This window comes from Manis pentadactyla, chromosome 2 (assembly GCF_030020395.1).
Source record: "Manis pentadactyla isolate mManPen7 chromosome 2, mManPen7.hap1, whole genome shotgun sequence".
NCBI classification, from domain to species: Eukaryota; Metazoa; Chordata; class Mammalia; order Pholidota; family Manidae; genus Manis; species Manis pentadactyla.
Genome location: NC_080020.1, coordinates 144,367,390 through 144,391,227, shown reverse-complemented (window position 1 = coordinate 144,391,227; position 23,838 = coordinate 144,367,390). Strand labels below are relative to the sequence as shown.

The 23,838-nt window shown below is 44.7% G+C and overlaps 1 protein-coding gene across 1 annotated transcript; it reads right to left on the bottom strand.

The window, feature by feature from the left end:
• Positions 1-461: 461 nt before the first annotated feature.
• On the bottom strand, positions 462-22,665 carry LOC118929566 (neuroblastoma breakpoint family member 6-like). Its single transcript, XM_057497518.1, is given in 11 exon segments — positions 462-1,062; positions 7,959-8,235; positions 8,917-8,971; positions 9,919-10,119; positions 12,713-12,910; positions 15,821-16,101; positions 17,736-18,014; positions 19,791-19,973; positions 21,518-21,654; positions 22,023-22,262; positions 22,597-22,665. Coding segments are annotated over 11 exon segments (2,172 nt in total). The 3' UTR covers positions 462-810.
• Positions 22,666-23,838: the final 1,173 nt, after the last annotated feature.

Sequence of the window (23,838 nt, the reverse complement as noted above, 5' to 3'; positions counted from 1 at the left end):
TCTGCCTCATTTTCCAACTCAGTTCATTGTTCCAGGTTCTTTACTGAACATGCAAGGGTTAGTAATGGGAATAAAGGGGAGAGGGCTGAGTGGCTAAGCACCTCATATGTGTGCATTTGGAAAACCTGGCCTCTGCTTCTACTTTTGGCCAGTGTCCCTGTAGGGTGCCATCTACTGTCCTCCACCTAATGCCAGCTCCAGTGAGGCCCTCATAGGCACATATGAGTCACTGGAGGCCCCATGCAGATTAGCACAGGCTTGTGCATCTGGGGCTGAGGAGAAACCTGACACCAGACCACTACGGCACTCCCACCTTAGGACAAGTTCTCTATTAATTTTCACAATCAGGGCTCTTTCTCTTCAGTTTCAGTACTTCTTATTCACATGGAGAAGTTGTGGAATAAGGGTTATCCTAGTTTGTTTCCTTAAAATACCCAGGAGGAGGATCCCTGTGCAGTGCCTCATTTGTACAACGCACGTGGAAGAAAGAGGCCTCGGAGGTGGGGGAGAGGGAAGGGAAGGCAGTGTGTAACGCTCTCCTGATGGGGAGCACCGCGGGTCCGGGTGTCTTGTGACTGAGGAATGGTGAGAGGGACCATCAGGACAGCAGCAGTGAGAACATACCAGAGATCAGAGCGCAAAAGGAGTTGGTGGTGAGAGGCTGCCCCCTTGGGAAATAGGGAGCAGCATCCACTATTGGAGTGAAATAGGGAGAAAGAGTGAGAACAGGGGGAGAGCAGCTATTATCTTAGATAGACAGCAATAAAAATAAGCGCCTCAAAAAGCCACAGACACAATTACCTCAGTTCCCTAAGCTTGAAGGCCAGGGGATCTGCATGCTGGTCTCCACTTTCTGAACAGCACTTTTCTTTGGAGAACCTTCTCTTTTCTGGTACTCAAGGCATTAATGTGGCCAGACACTGGGCACTCATGCTTGTCAGCAGCTGTGCCCTCAGAAACATCATCCTCCAGCTTGGGAGGCTTCCTCTTTCCAACAGAAACATCCAAACCCAGCTCTGTAAAGAAAGCCACAGCCACCAGGATCCACTGGTGGGACATGGACTAAGGAAATGGCCAGAACAAGAAAGACCATCTCAAAGTCACAAATGTGGTGAAGTCAATGGATACACTTTGATATGTCCTTTTTGTTTTCCCATTTTTGTCAGTTGGGAGTATGTTCATCTGCTGGCAATCTTATCATTGTTGTATAGTATAAGAAAGATCAACAAAAAAAGTATTTTTGAGAAAATTAGAACTGGCAGATAGAAATAATTCCTAGGTAGAGAAGACAAATCCAATGGTGTCATGCTGAACACAGGTTGTGCTGATGGGAGGGAAGAGACTGTAGACATCAAGCAAGTCAAGGTGAAGGAAAACCTCAAGAGAGAAATGATCTGGGAAAGACTAAAGGTGGAGAATTTATAAAACTATAAGACTTGCATTGATGCCTAATGTACTTCATATATGTACACTGCATATAATATCCACCCCAAGTATCTATAATGTATATGACATATGATACCAATATAGTTTCTACATGTATGTGATTATCCAGGAGAACAAAGGACTAAATAGGGATTTTGAAGTCATTGCATATGACATCTTAATCACTATTCTGGTCAGTTGAAATTGGAAAAAAATTAGAAATATGAATAAGAAAAGCTGTGGCGAGAAACAGACAACAGACAAGTGTTGGACACCAGGAAAGAATTACAGGGTGGAGGGGAGTACAAATGAAATATAGGGCATTAAAAGAATGTGCTGCAGAATGAAAGTGTACATCCCTCCAAAATTCACATGCTAGAACTTTGTCACCAATGTGATGGTGTTTGAAGGCAGGACCTTTAGAAGGCAGACCATTCTGAATGGGGTTAATGCTCTTACAAAAGAGGCCTTATGGATCTCTCTTGTCCCTTCCACCAAGTGAGGCCAGACCAAGAACCAAGTCATCTGTGAACAAGGAAGTGGTCCTCACCAGGCACCAAGTGTACCTGCACTCTGACCATGTACTAGCCAGCCTCCAAAAGTTGAAAAATAAATTTCTCTTGTTTATCAGTTACCCAGTCTATGATAGTTTTATTAAGGCAGCCAGAACAGATGGAAGGAAACTATCCTTGGCCAAATAATCTGACATGGAGCCTAGTTTTATGCTCAGTCCTCCATAGAAAGTGAGCAGGAGAGAGAGACTGAGCCAGTGGGGCTGGGGCTGGGTGGGACTGTGGGAAATCAAGGAGAAGTGAAAGAAAGGCCAGAAGGAAGGGAAGACACCCACATGCTGTAGGACCTATGGCACCCATCAGGGCTGTGCACCCCCACCTCTCTGATACTCCCTCTGAGAGCTCCGTGGTGCGACATTGGTGCTCACTGTGTCACCTCCACGAGAGAACATGGGTCTTTCCTAATTTCCCAGGTGAGGTCATGGCCTGACAGCTGACACCAGGCAGCCCCCAGGTCCAGGAGGAGATATCGTGAGTGCCAGGGGGTAAGGATGAACGTGACCCAGAGGAGGTGGATGTCAGGGCATAAAAGCTCAGATTTCAGAAAATCTGAGCAGAAGTGGATCCTGGTGACAAAGAAGCTGAGGACATGACCAAGTAGATGAGTGGAGATGATGAATTAAGTGGAGTTTCAAACAGACTAATTCATGCACTTTATGTAAAAAGGTGGCTCTTGGTTTTAAAAAGAGGGGGGGCAATCTGAAAGGCAAGCAGGAGACTGAGCTGTGGGGCCAGTATGGGCACTGTGGCTGAGGGCACCTGCATGGAGGAAACTGGCTCCCTGCTGCATGCTGAAAGGAGAGGAAGAAAACTGGCAGAGGCGCCGTTTCTGAGAAAGCAAGGGGAGGTGGGGTCCTGAGGAAGTGGGGCCCAGGGATGGCACTGCTCAGACTAAACAGTGCATGTTACACCATTTTGTAAATGCTAGTTAAAGCATCAGAAAGGTACAAGGCTTAGATATCACATATTCACAGTTGTTAACAAGCAGTTTTTATGGAATCAGGCACTCTAGAAACCATGGTGCTTATGACTCCCAACAACCATGGGATGTAGATCAGATTTTCAGGGGTTTCAGATGCGGGAACTGAGATGTGAATACCTAGAAGAAAAAGGGCAATGAATTTAAAACAGTGTGGTAGATGTTCATCCAAGTATTCAATAAATGCCTTAAACCTCAATCATCTAACTAAACCAGTTAAAAGATAGACTCCAAGAGTGGATAAAAAAACACTTAACAATATGTTGTCCACAAGAAATCCACTTGAAATAAAAAGGCACACATAGATTAAAAGTGAAAAAATGGAGGAAGATATACATACAACAGTAACACTGATCAAAGGAGAGCTGGAGTAGCTATATTAATTTCAGACACAGCAAACTTCAGAGCAATGAATGATCAGGGATAAAGAAGAATGTAACATATTGAAAAAGGGATAATTTCTCCAAGAAGATAGAACAGTTCTTAATTTGTAGGACCTAGCAAAAGAGTACCAAAACACATGATGTGAAAACAGAACTGCGAGGAGAAACACAAGGATGCACTAATACACAGCTGACCCTTGAACAGCATAGATTTGAACTGTGTGGATCCACTTATACATGGATTCTTTTTTCAATAAACATGTTGGGAAATTTTTTGGAGATTTGCAACAATTTGAAAAAGCATTTTCTTTCCTCTAGCTTATTTTCTTGCAACAATACATATATATATATATATATATATATATATATATATATATATATAACATACAAAATAGGTGTTAATCAACTATTTTGTTTCAGTAAGATTTCCAGTCAATAATAGGCTATTAGTAAAGTTTTTGGGGTGTCAAAAGCTATATGTGGATTTTTGACTGCATGGGGTTGTTTGGCTAACCCCATGTTGTTCAAAGATCAACTGTTGTTAGAGATTTCAACATCCCTCTATCAGAAACAGACGCATCTAGCAGGCAGAAAATCATAAGGACATAGTTGAACTAAACAGCACCATCAATCAACTGGATAAAAATGGCATTTATATAAATACTCCAGCAAACAACAGCAGAGCACACATTCTTCCCAAACTTACATGGAACAGTCACTAAGATAGGTTCATTCTGGGTCATGAGAACACACATTAACAAATTTAAAGTAGAAAACATATAAAATGTGCTCTCAGATCCCAGTGGAATTAAACAAGAAATCAATGGCAGAAAGATAGTTGCAAAATCCTAGAACACCTGTAGATTAAACAATATACTTCTAAGTAAAACAAAGGTCAAAGAGGTCTCAAGAGAAGTTTAAGATACTTGACCTAAATTAAAATGTAAATACAATAAAAACTTGTAGAATGCAACAAAAGCAGTGCTTAGATGGAAATTTATAGTATTAAATGCATATATTAGAAAAAAAGAAAGACCAAAATCAATAATCTAAGCTTCCATCATAGGGTACTATGAAAAAGAAGAACAAATTAAATCCAATGTAAAAACATTAATATAAAGAAATCTTAGGAAATACAAAAAAATTAATACAAAGTAGAGCAGAAATCAATAAAATTGAAAACAGGAAATCCGTAGAGAAAATCAACAAAACCAGAAGTGAGTTCTTTAAAATTAATAAACAGCCTAGCCAGGTTAACCATGAAAAAAAGAGAAAAGAAACAAATTACTAATGTGACAAGTGAAAGAAGGATGGTCACTATGGACATTAAAAAGTTCCCATGGACATTAAAAGGATAGTAGAGGAATACTGAATAATTCTGTGCCCTAATGTTTGAAACCAATCATCTACTTTAATGATAGAATCTATCAGAACTCACACAAAGAGAAATAGATAATCTGAATAGTCCTAGGGTCTTCTAACAGAAGTTGAGTCAGTAATTAATCACCTTCTGAAACAGAAAGGGATGGGCACAGATAAATTCACTGTTGAATTCTGTCAAACATTTAAGGAAGAAATTATCCCAATGCTCTACAATCTCTTCCAGAAAATAGAAGCAGAGAAGATATGTCCTACCAGATTCCATGAGGTCAACATTACCCTAATACCAACACCAGACCAAGTCATTAAAAAAGGGAACACTACAGGTCAAGATTTGTCATGAGCATCACTCTTCAGTCTTCCTGGCGGCACACTATGTCAGACTCTGTCATCGGTGCCCCGATTCATCTGTCTCCTTCCTCTTCTCTGATTCTACCACCTCTGCGCTATCAATTACTCCACCAGCCTCATCACCCAGAAGTCCTGTTCTCCTCTTGTCCTAGATCTACCTCTGAAAATGAACTTTCTACTGTCCTCTACCTTAAACACTCCACTGGCCACAAACTCTAAACTCCTCTATTTGCCTTTGTGTCCTTCTGTTCTGGCCCCTCTCTCATTTCCAGTAACACTCCCCACAACTCCCTTACATGAATCTTCCATGACCCCAGTCCTACCAGGTCTTTCTCTACAACCAATTCTTTGGGCTGGTGTGCTCACCATATTTCCTCGGGGCACAGGGTATTAATCATCAATCAATGTAATTTAGGTGAATTAATCATATTAAATATCAATTCATAATGAGCTAAGGATAAAACCTCTTTAGCTAATATTTAACATAGCTGATATTTAAATTCACAAAGTCTCTTTAGTTAACTGAAAACCGATTTGGTTGATGAAGGAATTGTCATGTCCAGATGTCCCTGTTCTTAAGTGTTATTTTTGAATCAAGGTCCAAAACTGTTTGTAATTGTCACTGCTTAATTTCATCATGTTGCTTTACCCCTCTTGTCTCAACTACCAGCTGGGCATCATTACACTATGCTTTGAATATTCCTTTGTGTTTGGAGGAGAAAAGGGAAAACATTTTATCAAATTTCTGAAGTACTGCCCAATATTATTGATTTGGTCTGTAGGGAAAAGCCCTCAATAGAAGACCAAGTTGTAATTAGCTGTGTTTGTGTATTTCTACAGAATCTCTCCCTGTGTGGAGAGGACAGGGCAGAGCAGAGTGGCTGTGGCCCCACAGCTTGAATAACAGCCTATACACATGGTTAACACAGTATCATCAGAACACGCACACAGGACTGACCTACATATGGTTTAATGTAGAGGCTCCATTCACTCCCCTTGGCCCATCTTCATGGGTGACTTTGACCTCTCCTGGACCATTTTGAATGATGGCCTGGCAGGGCCTTACCACATCACACATGTCACACTTCTGAGATGCAGATCTAAGAATTTCTCACCCTCCTCGTGGAAACCCTGACCTGGCTGTCAGTGTCTCTGAGTCAGCTGGGCAGCAGGACATGGCACCAGGATACCCTAGATAGTTGCCCCGTTGGGACATGGGAGTGAGAGAAGAAAACCTCTCTGGGGCAGGTGTTGGTAAAAGACATGGGCCTCACAGCCTCTCACTGCTTTTCCATGGAGGGCCTCCTAGAACTGTAGCTCTGCCTGGAGGGGCTGGATAAGCCACTGGCTCTGCTCACATGGCAAAGTGCATTGATCCATTAGGAGATGGACGGTGGACCCAGGAGTTCTTTGGAGCAGCCTTACAATTTTTGTGTTTAAATTCAAAACTGTTTCAAATAATTTGGTCCAAAAGCAGAAAGGACAGGATGAGCACCACTCCTGCTCAGTCCTTGACAGATCAGAAGGCAGGGGGCAGTGCACGGAGACTGAGCAGGGAAGTCAGGCCCCTGAAGGGCCGCTGTCCCACCACACACGTGGCTCCGGCTCTTGGGCAAGTGACGTGACCTTGCTGAGCCTCAGCACCCTCAGTTCTAATGTGAGATTCCACACCAAGTTGATAGGGTCCCTGTGAGCTGAGTGGGTGACAGGGAAAAAGGAGTTCACTTCCTAAGGGGCACAGCAGAGAACAGATGCAGAAAACTTTCGTTTCTGCTTTGTGAATTGCTGTGATCCTGAGGAAGCCTTTATTTATTTCCAGTTCAGGGAAGAATGGGAAACAGGAAAGAGATGGTCTAGCATGAAAAGACACTTAGAGGGGGGACAAAATTTTTCATGGCCAATTTCACTATAAAATATTAAGATAGAGTAAGGAACATCACAGAGTTCTTGCTTTTCCTACAAGATGATTTGATGAGTAAAGTTTCCTAAGAACCCTCTGCTTTCCCAAAGAGAAGTCCAAAACATAGCCTGTGTGAGAAAAAGTGATTTCTGGAGATCATGGAGTGCGGAGCCACTATGCTTTGCTCATAAATCAGGCCAGGGCCCATAAGTCATACAGGTTGTTGATGGTTTGTGCTAGATTAGAACACAGAGACGAGACACATGATTGAAATTATAGGCCACACATGGAAGAAATCATTGGGGCTGCACAAAGGTGAAACCACAGCCATTTATGGAGGCTGTCAAAGCAGAGCCAGACTGATAACTTCCCTGAAACCTTGGACAGAGGCAGAATTTAGTGTTCAGGATCTCATTTCTCAATGCTTCACAGGGAGGTAGGCATCCTGAGGAGAAACACTTTGGACTTGGGAACAATAGAACATATGTTGCAAATACACAGCAGACTGCAGTGGAAAGACTGTGTGGGAAGCCAGAGAAGCTTTAAGAACTACTCAGGAAGTACTAATATCATTGTAATCTCATGAGGATAGAAAGTCTTATCCGGAATAAAACGAGGTGAGTGACCCAAATTTCTCCAGGTGAGATGGTGGCGGCTGAGATTCAGCCATCATCCCTCCATTTCCCATCTCTGGCCTGACGTGGTGCCAATAGCCTGCACTTATGAGAGGGGCCAGATGACAGAAGGGTAGCCTGGGACAAGAAGAAGAGAGAATTGCCCAACCCACAATCATGCGCCTTTTGAAAATTGAATCCAAGAGCAATATTAAAACCAGTAAGAGTCTACACGGCCTGTTTGCAGGGATGCATCTCTCAGCCCACACAGGGTGTTGGATACAGAGATTACAGAGATTCTTGGGGACCCAGTAGGAGTTTATGCTCTTCACAACAGGAGTACTCACTGTCTACCTCCAGTGCCATGAAGACTTGCTGCACATCAGGTGTCAATGAGGCACTTCTGGAAGGCCTATAGGAGGCCAGCAGGTCACAGACCCTCGAGCAAGTCAAATAACGTTCATGCACTGCATCCTGTGGGACTTCCTTCCCTTTTACCATCAGCAGCTCCCAACTGAGTCTCACTGGGCAGGGAGGACTGATGATTAAATAAGCAGGGTTAGTACACAGAGTCCCAGCTAGTTTGATGGGAAGGGTAAGGAACTGGTCCCAGTAAACAAATGGGAAGCCCCTGTGAATGGAGATAAAGCAATCCTCCTCTCACTGGGGCCTGAGTTTGGTTGCAGTGGGAACAGGAAAGACAAGGAGGGAGAGAGGAAGAGCAGGAGGTGCTCAGAGCCCTGTCCAGTGTACAAGCTCATGAGGAAGGAGGCTGAACTACCACAACACAGAGCTGTCATGACACACAGCACAACAGAAACCACAGAGGTGGCTCAACATTACTGCACAGATTTTATTGACATTTGCATGCCCCAGCCCAGGGAGCACAGGCTCGGACAGCATTGCAGACTCCTAAAATCTTGTGTCTACAAGGTCTATTTCTCTAAATACTGAGACATGATAGGGTTTTTTTTCTAGTCACTTTTGTTATCATAGAATACCTGCTCATATGGTCATGCCAATCAGGCAAAGGCAGATAGGCATCCCATGCTGGCTTTGTACAATGGGTAGAGCAATCAAATGCAAGAAATCCTATGACTGATTATGAAACCTGCATCAGGTTACTAAATTTGAGAGTGATGAATAAAGGGGCCCATACAAGTACCACAGGGAAAACAGACAACATTGCTAATGGACAATTTGTGGCTATCTGTATGGGTGAAATAGATATATACAGTACTTTCTGATTTTCCTAGAATGGAGATCATCAGATGTCAAAAATGAATGAAGACCCACAATTCTTCAGGGTTACCTGGAACAAATGTGGTCTTGGTCTTCCTCCTCCTCCTCCAGGTGAGTATGATTTCCTACAAATAAATTCAGACAGGGCCAGTCACATTAAGCAGATACCCCATTGTACATTAATAATCCAGTGTCCAATGCCAGGGCAGGGACATAAATATCCCTAATGTGAAAACAGGGAATTGTATAAGGACTATTCCAAGGGCCTCAGGTTGTGTCTTCAGAAAGTGCCTTGGTTTTCTTTCCTGGGCCATCTGGCAATATCTCCTTGACCTGGTGGGCCCTCATGCACAGTCTGTATGAAGAGTGAGACATCTCTTCCCAGATTTTGGGGAACTAGCATACCTGTTGATGGCTGAGTGTAGTTTTCACAGAGAGACTAGACTGATGGATGGTATCTAAAAACTCTGAACTGGTGGTACACAGAACTGAGTGAGGGAATGGCAGGGCTTTACCATGCTTCCGGGACACTTATAAGCAGGATGACTCTAGAGGCGTTTATGTCCAGAGACTCAAGTGACTGCTTGGTTGAAACAGCCAACTTAGAGGAGACTGACACTGGGGATGACAGCAGTGAACCTGGCGCAAAGATAAATCCACAGATGTAGATAAGGCTGCCACATGTTCAGAAAGACTAGAAACTCAAGAGACATCATTAGGGAAAGAAAATGAGAACACGGAAGGTGAAAAGAGGCATTTGATGAAAATCAGGAGCAAAGACAGATACGTCTGTCCATGTGCTATGATGTGAGTTTGTCACTTCTGTCTGGGTCCAAAATTGGGCTCAAAGCATCCTAGGCTTGTCCTGGGACATGGAAGTAAGGGCAGATTCTGCCGCACTGAGGTCTGTGCTTATAACTCTATCTTAGAACCTGATTCAAACCACTGTGACCACAGGGCTTGCACACAGTGATGAGAAATCTCAACGAAGCCAAAGGTGCTGGATACCAAATGACGGGGTCTACCTGGGAGTCCAGGTGGAGGTTTATCACTTCAGCAATGGAATATTTACTGGCTGCATGCAGAGCAGAACAGACTTCCAGTTCCTCAAATGAGCTGATGGATGAGCCCCTATAAGGGCAATGGGAGTTACACAAGTCAAGAAGAACTGAGGAAGTCAGATAGCAACCATCCAGTGAGTCCTGTGGGATGTCATGCAGTGCAACCTCCCGCAGTTCCCCGTGGAAGAGCATGGAGGATGTAGGGCTGAGGACTGAAACAAGAAGAGACCCCACACCAGCCTAGCCAGTGTTGCCAAGAGGGACAGCAGTGTAGTCACAGTGAAGTGGCACACCCACAGTGAGAGAATGCGGCAGAGTGTGGAGCAGTAGGAGCAGTAGACACAGAGAGAAAGGGAGAGACAGAGAGAAAGGCAGAGAGAGAGAGAAAGAACAGTAGGTCCTCAGTGCACTGGCCACGTAACTAGATTATGAGCAACAAAGCTCAACCATGCTGCATGGAAGTCATGACTCACAGCACACATGGAGATTCATACAGGTAGCTTCAATATTTGGGATACGTTCTGTTGACACAACATTCAGTGCAAAAGTAAACGCAGGCTTTAAAGGTATTATTGACACCGGAAGTCACATGTCTTGAAGGCCTCTTTCTCTTAATACTCAGATGCAGGACTTCTTTCTCATTCCTTTTCTACTATGATATGCCAGCAATGTGCTAACCCCAAAGAGGCAGAAATCAGATACCCCTCTCACTCTGGTTTTAACAAAAGCAGAGGACAAGGAACTGCAGGGAATCCAATCCCTGTGGTTGATTAGGTCACCTATTTCAGCTGGCTGCAGGTCACTCAAATTGAGGGACAAAGAAAGGACTTACATGTGCCATTGTGAGGAAAGACAATATTGTTAAAATGGATTCTTCATGAGTACAGAATGGATGAAAATGGGTCAAATCAGCACTTACTGTTTTTCCCTTGAAATGTAGTTGCTACATGTCACCATGGAAATAACAACCCTTGATTTTTCAGTTACCTGAGGTGTATCTGGTCTTGGCCTTCCTCCTCCTCAGGATCAATTTGATTTGCTAGAGATAAATTCAGACAAGGCCAGTCACAATAAGCAGATCCCACATCACACATGACTCTCCCAATGCGCAGTCCTAACACAGGACACAGATACTCTCAGTGTAAGAATAGGTTCAGTGAAAGAATATTTCAGGAGGTCTCAAATACTGTATTGTGATAACTGGCTTGGTCTCCTGTCCCGAGGACTGGGCATTGGCCGTATCCAGGAGATCATCATCACAACCCCTCTGCCTCAGGGCTGTGCAAGCCTTGCAACAGATCCTCCCACACAGGGGACCTGGCCTGCCTTCATTCTGAAAGAATTAGCACCTTATTCACCCTTCTCTAATCAGATGCCTGGTAAGTAAATGCTTGGGGATGGCATACACAGAGACCAGACTGATGGATGGAATCCAAAAACCCTCAAATAAAAATCAGTCTTTGGTGGTAGATAGAACTTTGGCTATTTGTGGTGAGAGAGCCAAGACAGAACTTGGCTGTAGGAACCATGTGAACAGGTAATGGTAGAGGGGTTTATGACCGGTTTTCAAAGACTGCTTAGGAAAACAAGCCAAACTAAAGGAGATAGGGAATGGGGCTGAGAGCAGGAAACCCTGAGTTGTATCTTCAACAAAGGTATAGACAGCTATGCCAATTTTTTGCAGGAGGTGAAGAATTTTAAGGATTGTGGCTCAGGAGTGAATCTTAGAGCACTGCAGTTAAAAAGACACATTACATCCGAGTCAGGAGGTCTGACCGACATCCTCTGTGCTCATGCTGCAGAAGTGACTCATTTGTCATGCCTGCCTTTGGTCCTGAGACCTGACAGTGGGGCCAAGGTGATGTGGGTATGTCCTGGGACAAAAGAGATCAGAGCTCCTCACCCACCTGGTGCCTGTGCCTACAGCTCAATCCTGGAGCCTGATTCAATCAGTACATCTGTACAGGGCCTACACACAGAGACGTCTCTCAGCTCAGCCAGGCATGTGGGATTCAAGGAATACAGAGTCTACCTCGGTTCCCAGTTGGCATTTGATCACCTTGATTAACAGTACTCGCTGGTTATATCCAGAGGAAAACAGGCTTCCAGTTCCTCAGGTGAGAAGACAGCGGTGCTCCCATAAGGGCAGCAGGAGTCTGATAGATTGAGGCTTCTTCCATTTGAAATGCAGTTGTTAACGGTTCAATGTATATGTTCACATTAGACTGATGAGTGGAACCTATGCAACACCAGATAGAAAAATCATAAATGCTACAAAGAAATAGTGGCTATTTATGGGATAGGGAATTTCCAAGGCCCTGCCTCGAGTCACGGTATACACAAAGTGACTTCTGAAATGAGATGAGATAATACAAATTAAAGGAGATAGACTCTGGGTGGAGAGAACTGAGCCAGGAGAGTGACATTTCCCAATATACAGACAAGACTGCCAATAGCCTTGGAGAGACATAAAAAAAATAATGGGATATGGATTAACAATGGAAATTAAAGTGTTGCAAGTGAATCTGAAGAAACATTCAAAATCAGAGGGTCAAGAAGTCACCTCCCATGCCAGAGTTGCAGAGGTAAATATGAGTGAGGCAGGGCAGCCTTGATTTTGCAATGCAACAAATATAGAAAAGGTGTCCCTTAGAATAGGATGTGAGAAAACATCAACGACTCATGGATGGCCTATTTCAAACTCAGTCCTAGAAAGTGTTCAAATCAGTATGTAACTATAGGCTATAAGAGAACTGAAAGTCTCAATCTAGACAGGTTGTGCTGAAAAAAGAATATACCGGCTACCTGGGAGACCAGGTGGAGTCTCATCCCCTTCAGAATGGGAGCTTTCATAGGCTCCATTCAGAGCACCATCAATTTCATGTCCAGCAAGTGGGAATTTTCCCTCATGGTATGGCTGGTAGCAGTCAGACCCTTCCCGAGTGTCGGAGGAGTCAAAGCACAGGGATCCTGGGAGGCTGCAGGACTTCCTCCTGCTCCACACTGTGTCAGGAGGTACAGAGAGGACAGAAACAAACCAAGGGGGACAGATGCCATGGCTTCCCCACTGGTGCTGACGGCAGCGGTAGGGAGTGGTCCCTGAAATCAAGGGGCAACAAACCATCCTACTTGTGAAGGGTGACTGCCTTGGGGTGGGAAGAGAGGGCAGAGGAGAAAGAGAGACAGAGCAGCAGATGCTCAGTGCACTGGCTACATCCCAGTGAATCAAGGAGACTGAACTCTCCTTGCAGGCTACAGTCATGACTGGAGCACATGCACAGGACTAAAAGAGTGGCTTCAACCATCCTGTGCACATTGCTTTTAGTTATACACACAGTGTCCCAGTGAGTACAGATGGCTCTTGGGGCACTATAGCTCTAGGTATTCTGCTCTCAACAATCATTTTCTCAATATTTTGATGTAACAGGAATTCCCCTGCCAACCCCGGCTTCTTCCCTTGCAATCAAATTCTTGCCAACATGCTGCTATCAAGCAGGCACACAGCTCACAGACATCTCACCCTGCTTGTCACCACACAGGAGGGAACAGCTGATCACAGGAACCCCTGAGTTTGGTTAGTTCACCTGGGTCACCTGACTGAAGGCTGCTGAGCCTGGGAGGGATTAAGAAGTCAAACCTACACAACTACCACAATAAAAATATATGAGGTTGTACAATATGGGAGAATATTTTCATAAATGACAGATCCAATAAAGGCTTGACATCCAAAATATATAAAGAGCTCATGCTCCTCAACAAACAAAAAGCAAATAATCCAATTAAAAAATGGGCAGAGGAGCTGAACAGACAGTTCTCCAAAGAAGAAATTCAGATGGCCAACAGACACATGAAAAGATGCTCCACATCGCTAGTTATCAGAGAAATGCAAATTAAAACCACAATGAGATATCACCTCACACCAGTAAGGATCACCACCATTCAAAAGACAAACAACAACAAATGTTGGCGAGGTTGCGGAGAAAGGGGAACCCTCCTACACTGCTGGTGGGAATGTAAATTAGTTCAACCATTGTGGAAAGCAATATGGAGGTTCCTCAAAATGCTCAAAATAGACTTACCATTTGACCCAGGAATTCCACTTCTAGGAATTTACCCTAAGGATGCAGCACTCCAGTTTGAAAAATACAGATGCACCCCTATGTTTATCGCAGCACTATTTACAATAGCCATGAAATGGAAGCAACCTAAGTGTCCATCAGTAGACGAATGGATAAAGAAGATGTGGTACATATACACAATGGAATATTCAGCCATAAGAAGGAAACAAATCCTACCATTTGCAACAACATGAATGGAGCTAGAGGGTATTATGCTCAGTGAAATAAGCCAGGCAGAGAAAGACAAGTACCAAATGATTTCAGTCATCTGTGGAGTATAAGAACAAAAGAAAAACTGAAGAAACAAAACAGCAGCAGAATCACAGAACCCAAGAATGGACTAATAGTTACCAAAGGGAAAGGGACTGGGGAGAATGGGAGGGTAGGGAGGGATAAGGGTGGGGAAGAAGAAAGGGGGTATTATGATTAGCATGTATAATGTGGGGGGTGGGGGAAAGGGGAGGGCTTTGCAACACAGAGAAGACAAGCAGTGATACTACAACATCTTACTATGCTGATGGACAGTGACTGTAATGGGGTTTGTGGGGGGGACTTGGGGTAGGGGAGAGCCTAGTAAACATAATGTTCTTCAAAAAAATTAAAATAAATAAATATATATATATATGAGGTTGTTAAAGGAGATATTTGGCTATTGGCTGAGTGGATGAAATCCTTATATGCGGCCCTCTCTGTTTTCTCCTGGGTCTAGAGGACCACAGCTGTCACCACTGAAATTCATAGCCCACAAGTCTTCTGAGTTACCTGGAGCACACTGGCCATTGTCCCTCTTCTACCTCATGATCATTCTGATCATCTGCAAATGAATCCAGAGACAGCAGGTCACACTAAAGACATCACACTTCACACATTACCAACTCATTGACCACTGAGACCACAAGGACATTAATATGCTCGGCACAAGAATGTAATGTTCTGGCAGGCATATTTCCTGGATCCCTCAGGTGAAATCTTATGACAAAGAGACAGGACTGCTTCCAGACCCATTGGGGAAATCCTCTCCCTCATCTGCAACTGGATCACAATAACCTCTGGTCTGGTTCTGTGCAAGCAGGTAATAATGTATGTCCCCCGGGAATCCCAGCGAGGGAGCCCAAGCTATCCCTGGAAGTGCGGCTGCATATGGGCCGGTCCCATCAGATCCGTGCTCGGCGATGGTCTAGAGGAGTTTCTGCTTGAGACTAGACTGATGGGTCAGCTGCCTACATCTTCAAGTCAGAAGAAAACTTTGGTGCTACGCGGACACAAAGGCTCTTTGTAGTTTGAGGGATGGCACAGCCCAGCCTGGCTTCACAGAAACATGCAGGGAAGTTAATGATAGAGTTGGGCATGGCCTGGCTTTCAGATGACTGCTTAGCTAAGGCAAGACAACAGGGAGAAGGGAGAGACTGACTGAGAGCAGGGAGACCACCTCTCCTGATATGTGATACGCCTGCCAGTGTTTTGGTCAGGCATAGGATCCTCAGGGATATTGTCCTAAACCCCAAATTGGACCATTGCAGGTGACAAGAGACATTTGATCTGAACTAGGCTGTCCGATAGACACCGCCTGTGGATGTCCCCCAGGTGGGTGAGACTTTGTCATGCCTGACTTGGTTATGATGGCATGACACTGAGGCCAGGGGGACAGAGGGGTGGCCAGGGCTTGGACGGGCTGAAGGCTCCCTGGCCCTCCTGATGCCTGTTTAACCCAGTATGTGTCATAGCGCCTGTATTCAAGGGGTCATGACCTTCCTCAGTTTAGGCAAGTGTGGGTAACAAACAACATGGAGCTTACCTAGGAGACCAGTTGTAGTTTTACCCCCTTCAGAATGGGAGCTTTCACAGGCTCCATCCAGCTCACAGTCCTGTGAGCCCTGTAGGACTTCCTCCTCCTCAACTTCCTGAAGTTGTGCCGGGTGGTACAGAGAGGACAGAAGATTAAATAAAAGGAGAGTATCAGACACCATGGGCTTCCTAGCTGGTTCTGATGGCAGGTGTAGCAAGGGGTCCCTGAAAGAAAAGGGCATTCCCCTCAAGAGGGAAACAGCTGTCCAATTTATGGAGAGCGCCGGGGGACTGCCATAGGGCAGGGTGACAGAGAGAGAGCAGCAGATGCTCAGTGTACCGGCTGTAAGCTGCTTAAGAAGATGAGTCCCAAACCTCCCATACTGGGACAGATACTATGTGAGACACAAATGGAGACCATATCACGTGCCACCACCATGCCTCTCTGTGCTGTGGGATTTATCAGAGTGTTCAGTTAATCGACACCTGGGGTATTGTAAACTGTCAGATAAATTCTGCCTTGCAGGCTTCTTTCTCTTAATATTGCCATTTGGCAAGTAAATATTTGTGTATGTTCTTATCATGGTGCTTTATTTTGCTATTTATTTATTTACTAATTATTTAGCTGGTTACCTTCCTACCAAGGATCCAGACAACTGTGTAGGCAGCTGATATGCACCTTTATCCTGTTGCTCATTTATAGGAGAGAATAGGTATTTTCTGTGTGTGCAAGAGATCTGAGGCTGGAGAATTCACCTGAGTCACACTGACAAGTGCCCTAGAGACAACAGACAACTAACCAAACTGCACCATTCCACTGTTGGTTGAGTGAATTAAATCTATACAATCTGCAGTTGTGCTTATCTTCCCCCCTGCCACCTGTGACTCTTGACCTCATTTATGCCTCCATATTTTACCTCCTCACCCTCATTACCAGCTCCCAATGGCTCACTTTACCTGGAAGTTACTGTTCCTTCTGTTTGCTTATCCTCCTCATCTTAATGGTTTCCTGAAAAGAAATTCAGAAATTTCAATGCAGCTATTTCACACTTTGCCCACAACCAACCCAGTGGGTTCTGCGGCCATAGGAACATAAACATCTCTGTGTGTGTTAGTGTCATCCTGAGGTTCTAACGCATTGCTTTAAAGCACTGCTGTGCCATGCTCTGCCTGAGACTGGGCAAAATTTAAATTCTTTTGTTCCCAATATCACTGGATACTTATTCCTGCTTCCATATATATTTCTGCAATGGTATCCTTCATCCTGCCACAGTCCTGTCACTGACACAGGTGTGTGTCTCTCACTGCTCTCACATAGAGCCCTCTCCTTCTGCCAAGGACAGGAGAAACCACTCTGTCCCCCATTCTTACACTGGGGATGTCATGGGTCCCCCAGTGGCTTCTATGTGATGTCATGGGAAATTCTCCAAATAGAAAGTGTACCCGTCTAAACAATTTCCCACCAAGCTCTGCTACATCAAGTATCTTATTGAAATCCACCCAGAGGCTTACATCTTTCTGAAGTGCATTCATAAATGCTCCCACATTTGATCATATAGCAACCATTAACAGCTTATCTGGTATATTTTGCAGATGATGAGATGGAAATTGAGGAAATAATCAGTCATTTGCCCACAGAGAGTAATGACAGCTCTCAGCCTGGAGCCTGGGAACTTCCACATGCAAAACGGGGCTCTTCTCTCTCTAACAAGCTGCCTCCTGCCACATCCTTCCTTTTGTCCTTTACACCAGGTGGGTGCTGCCTCCGGCCCCAGAGGCCACAGTCCATCAGGGAGGAAGCAGACAGTTGGCACACTCTGACCCCCACCCTGTGCATTTCTCCTCTCTGTTCCCACCCAGCCAATTCTGGCTTTTTCATGTCCCCAGTTTCCACATGGAAACCAGGACAGCTAATAAAACGTTACTAGTGGAGGTCCTCAGGCCCTGGCAAGTCAGAGGAGCTAGGGTCAGAGCCTGTGGCCGCCTCCCCTGGGCTGAGCTTGAGGACAAGGTGCTCCACCAGCCTGCGTCTTTCCGCCAGTTTCTCTCGCAAGGCTTGTCCCTGGTAGTTGTCCGGGTCATCACGGCTGAGGAGGTCCTAGAGGTGCTGCTTGAGGAGGACAGACACCTTTCCCACTTCCTGTAACTTATGTTTCAGCTGGGCCAGGTCTTGCTCCTGATCTTCAGTCAGGGTGATGCATTCCCTAAGGTGGGAGAGGAGAGAGCATTTAAGAGTCAGAAAGGATGAGTGACAGGGTCTAAGGATTTTCAGAAATATTTCTGTGAGAATTTCCCCAAGAAGCCATTGCAGCAGAATTCTGACACAAGTTTGGTAAAGAAAGGAAAACAAAAGTTTCCTGTGGATCAGAGTGCTCTCCTGTAAGGTCCTTTGACACCCCATTCACCTTTTTCTTCGGTAAGCAAAAAGCCTAATGTCTTCCTAACCCTGCTTCAAAAAGAAGGCCCTGTAAAATATGTAAAGAACTCATACAACTCAACACCCAAAATCCAAATAGCCCAATTTAAAAATGGGCAGAGGACATAAATATACCTTTTTCCTAAGAAGACATTCAGATGGCCAATAGGCACATGAAAAGATGCTCCACATTGCTAATCAAGGAAGCGCAAATCAAAACCCTAACTAGATGTCCCTTTCACCAGTCAGAATGGCCACCATCCAAAAGACAAGAAATAAGAAGAGTTGTTAGAATGTGGAGAAAAGGGAACCCTCCCACACTGTTGGTGGGAATGTAAATTGAGCCAGACACTATGGAAAGCAGTATGGAGGTTCCTCAAAAAACTAAAACTAGAAATACCATATGACCCTGTTATTCTATTTCCAGGAATTTCCCTGAAGAAAACAAAGTGACTGATTCAAAAGGGTTCACGAACTCCTAGGTTTATTGCAGCCTCATTTGCAACAGGCAAAATATGGAAGCAACCAAAGTGTCCATCAATAGATGAATGTACAAAGAAGACGTGCTGCATACATGCAACGACAATGGATATTTTTCAGTCATAGAAAAGAAAGAAATCTTGCCATTTGCAACAATATGGATGAAGCTAGAGTGTATTATGCTAAGTAAAATAAGCCAGGCAGAGAAAGACAAATACCATATGACTGCATTTATGTGTGGATTATAAACAAAACAAAATAAGTAAACAAAACAGAAATAGAATCATAGATGCTGAGAATTGGTGGTGCCTACCATGGGCAGGGGCTGGGGTAGGTCTGTGAGATAAGGGAAGGTGATAAGGAGGCACCAGACCTCACTCATATATACATTAGTCAGGGATGAAAGCATACAATAGAGAACGGAGTTAATATTTAAGTAACATCATTCTATATTGACAAATAGTAAGTACACTACTTAGGGTAAGCACTTAATAATGTAGATTACTCTCCAATCACTATGTTTTTTACTTGAAATCACCAAAGTGTTATATATCAACTGTACTTCAGTGAAAAAAATAAGATGTCCATTCAGTTCCTCACTTCAGCCATGCCCATTTCCATGTAAAATGACACACCACACAGTGAATGGACATAGAGAGATGCAGAAATGTGGACACGTACTACTGGTGCTCATGGAAAGAACATGAGATTAGCACGGTCAAGAAGACAGAAATGCTTTTTAAAGAAAAAGGTGTAATAAATCAGTGGATGACTGAGATTAGAGGTAAAAGAAGAAATTGCATGACTTTGGGAAGATACTGAACACCACTGAATTGTTCACTTGAATTTGGTCTTTATATTGTGTGAATTTTAGTTCAATATGTTATCTTTTAAAAAAAAGAGTAAATAAGGCTCTGAATAATTGAAATCCACAATTTACCCGTTACTGTTCTCTAATTGCTTTTCAAATATTTGTGCACATGGGCCTGCCATGGAGATTTCTCCAGGCCCAAAGTCGCTCCTTGCCCCACTTCAGAGGTGCCCACCCCTTCGTGCCAGCATCCCCACACAGAGCGCTCCTCACTTGAGCATGTCAGCTAGCATCTGCTTCTCTGCCGGCGTCCCCTGCCCAAGGTGCAGCTTCTCCTCCAGCAAGGATTGGATGATGTCTCTGTACTCCTCAGACTCTGAGAAGCAGAGACCCTGCATCAGTGGGAAGCTGGACACTCTGCTGTGCTCGCTGCCTTCAAGGGAGGAGGCGTCCATTCTGAGACAAAGTAACCATGTTGGAGACCATCCCAGAGAAGACGTGATCACCAGGTGACCTGTGAGCTGGACCCCAGCAGTCAGAGGTCCTTCTCCTTGGAACGTGTGTCCTGCCTGCCTGCCCCACTTCCAGACTGCCTCAGGGTCACAGCCTTGAGTTCCTGGTGTGGTGTGGTGTTGAGACCATCTGGACAGTAGACGGGACCAAAGCCTGGTAAGGCTTCTCTAAAACTGTGACAATTTGGTGGGCCACTGGGGAGATCTACTTGGCTTGTGGCTGCCCAAGATAGGCCTCCTGGAGTCCCTTGCTTATTTGACCTGCCACCTACCAACCTGGAAGGGCCGACTCTCTCTCTCCTCTCCCTGCCCTCTGCATGTGGGGGCCGGCATCAGACTGCACCTAGGGAGCTCCTGAGGAACTTGTGAACCAGCAGACCCCAGGACCAGCATCTGTGCTGGGATTTCCACATCTAACTCCTCAGCCTCCCAGATACATGGCATTTGACTGCTCCCTGTTTGGAGCTGTGGACAGAGAAGCTCCAAGGCGCACAGAGTAAATAGACAAGAGTAACTGGATTCTGACAAGGTCAGGATTCACATCCCCTGGCAATGACCCCACATCATGGGCCCCTCACCAAGCCTTTCAGTCTCTTAAGTAAAACACTCAACAGTGACATGAATCGCTGACTGTGTGCCCGTGTTCAATTATTCATTGCAACTCAGAGAAGTGAAAGGCCCCTAGGACCATAAGACCAAGGGTTCCCTTATGACTGGTTTTCAATAATGAGCAAGTTCTCTCAAAGATGAAAATTTCATCTGGATACACTTGTGTGAAATATAATGCATAAAACCGTAAGAACCAGGAAGAAATATGCCCAGACGGTAATCATCTGCGATATTAGAAAAAGAACAGTGTGATAGATACTCTTGTAAGAGCTTTCTAAGTATTTACTCATTATTCATTGCAACTCAGAGAAGTGGAGAGGATCATTACCATGCTAACAGACAAGGAGCCTGAGGCACGGATAGGTGGGCACTTGAACCTGATCCCAGGAGGGCTGGCCCAGAGCTCATGCTGTCCACCACTGCACCACGTCACCTGGAGACCAAGGGCTGGCATATCTTTCTTCCTCACCATCTTCAAAACTTGTTTCTCACAGTTGGGATTATAAGGAAAGATATTAACTAAACAGCTTGTCCTTTCCCAAAAGCTCATCTCTTCACTTTCTGAAATAGCAGGCTTCAATTTTTACTTTTCTCTGTCATTTTTAATTAACACCGCTCCCCTGCATCCTCAGCTGATTTGTTGAAAAATAATTGTAGGAAAAAGACACAAATTCATGCTCAGCACTGTCAAGATTCCTTCTAACCACTCTGGTGTGCACGTGGCACCATCCTGCTCAGGAAGAGACAGAAGGGGTGGTACGGATTCCCTGATTTCCCCAGAATCACCTCACTGCAGGGGTCCCATGATCCCCCTAGACTCAGGAAGATGAGCCTATGCCCAGGAAGCACGGCTTCCCTCCTACCTGGGCAGGGCCTCACTTGATAGCGTCACTCATGGGCACCAGGTACAGTGAGGAGCCGACTCTTCTTTCAGCTGCTTTAAAGCAGGTATGATCCCCCGCTTCCCCCAGGTGTACTATCACCACGGTTCCCCGTGTAATGAGGGCAGTGCTTTGCTGACAGGTCCTCAGAGAAGCTTGAATTGATGGGAGTTCATTCATCGCAACATTTAGGCCAACAGAGATGCAGGAAGTGACAATGCAGAGAGGATCCCGAGAGAAAAGGGTATTTCTGTGGCTGTGTCAGGAATCGCTGACTGAGATTTTATTTCTAATCCCACCGTACACCTACCTCACCGCAAACCTGGAAAAGTTACTGAATTTTTTGTCCTCAGTTCTCCCTACCTGGGCAAACCGAGGGTCAAATGCCCACTTCTACCTTTCCTGGACTGTGGTCACAATGAAATTTATATTGATAAGGGAATAGAAGACAAAGCCTGCAGAGGTTTGAGTTCCTTAGAGGGGAGACAGGGGTCACTCCTCGCCGTGGTGACCATGGCCCTGGAGGACTCGCTGTGTTTCTTCAGCTGATTGGCCAAGGAGCAGGCAGTAGCTCTGGTCATAAGGAATTTCTCCCTGAGGTCTCGCAGGCCCTACTTGCGCTTTGCCAGCAGGGACTTAAGATCCTGGTTGCCTTCCCAGAGGCTAATTTCTGTGCTTGGATAAGACAAGAGCTCCAGAGATTCTGCCGTGGTGGCATGTAGCAGAAGACCTAGGGCCACGGGCTGGGGAGAACAAAGCCAAACATATGAGGGACTAAAAACAAGTGAAATCAAATAGGATTCCTCTGGACTAAGAGATGACAAAAGCTGGGATTCTTCACTTAATGTTGGGAACAGGCTGATCAACACAGGACCTGTGACAGTTGGTAACTGCAAAAACAAGAGTCAAGATGCCAGAGCTCAGAGTTGAAGGCCCTGCCAACAGCTCAGACTCAGACAGAGTGGTGAGGGGCAGCTCCAAGGTAACAGTCTGCAGTTGCAACAATAGAATTTGAAGGTGGATGGTGCCACAGAATCTTGGGAGCCACTGCCTTCCAGAGGCCTAGACTGCACTGACCTGCAAGGCTGACGGGTGTCTTTGGATGGTTACCACCGGTGGGGACCACCCCACAGCAGCCACTTCCATGCTTGGCTAGCCTTGCACTGCTTCCAGCCTATCTCCTTCCAAAACACATCTGACTATAATTCCCAGTGTTCATTCTTGTGTGTATACAAAATCATCAAGACAGGGATAGTCTCCCAGCAAGGTTTATATGTAAGCACCATCATCGTATCACCCTACCTTGTCTTTAAATTAAAACAGTTCTTAAGGCTTTTCCATGAGTGAAAGACATCAGACTTTTAGACTCTCCCAGTGTTCTTCTTTGAGTCTTTTTCAATATTCTTAAAAAGCATAGGACCAAAAGAGAGTAATACTAAGAAGATGAAAAATTAATTTCAAAAAGTGTTTTCTGTCCTGACTCCCTCAGTATTCTTCCTGCTTCATCCCTGTGTTCTGTCAGCTTCTCCTCCCTCAGGGGGTCAGCACGCTGACTTTTCATTAAACATAAGCCACATTTGACATCCCTGCCCCTAAACTTTCCCTTCTCCAGGTGTGGGTTCCTTTGTCATTTCTGTGTCACTGTAACAGCATCTCATATGGACACTTAAGGATTTCCTTTAGTCCAACGAGAGCTCTTTCCAAGTTTATGTATTCTGAACACTAGACACCTTTCAGATTATTGTTTTGCAACTCTTTTCTTTGATTTTGTGGGTTGTCATTTTCACTTCTTTGTTAGCATTTTTTGAAGCACAAAATATTTTAATATTTAGGAAGCTCAGTTTGTGTATTCATCAGCTGTTTTTCCTTTAACAGTCATATATAAGACACTGTTACCTAATAAAGATCACAAAGATTAATGCTTTCTTTTCTTCAACACATCGCTTTGAAGAAATTTCCTGTGTCTTTAGGGCATGGGGACATTTTTGAATCTTGTTTCCCATAAATTGATGCATATCCCTCCTGACAGGTGTTCACAGGCCTGCCTCCCAAGCCAGTGAAGCATCCATATGCTATAACAGAGATCTGGGGGATGCTATTTATTAATATCTTGCCTTCAATTTGGGTGAGAGTTCTAGCCATGTGGTTCAGTTTGGCCCTGACCTCTTCTGGTTTCAATATTTTGACAAAGAGTTGAACAATTGATTAAGTCTTTCTGGGAACATGTGGGAGTCCAGGTTATTCTAAAACTATAGTGGACTTTCTCGTTTCATTCCAGACAGGGAAGGCTGCAGGGGTTGGACCTAGTCAAGACTTTCA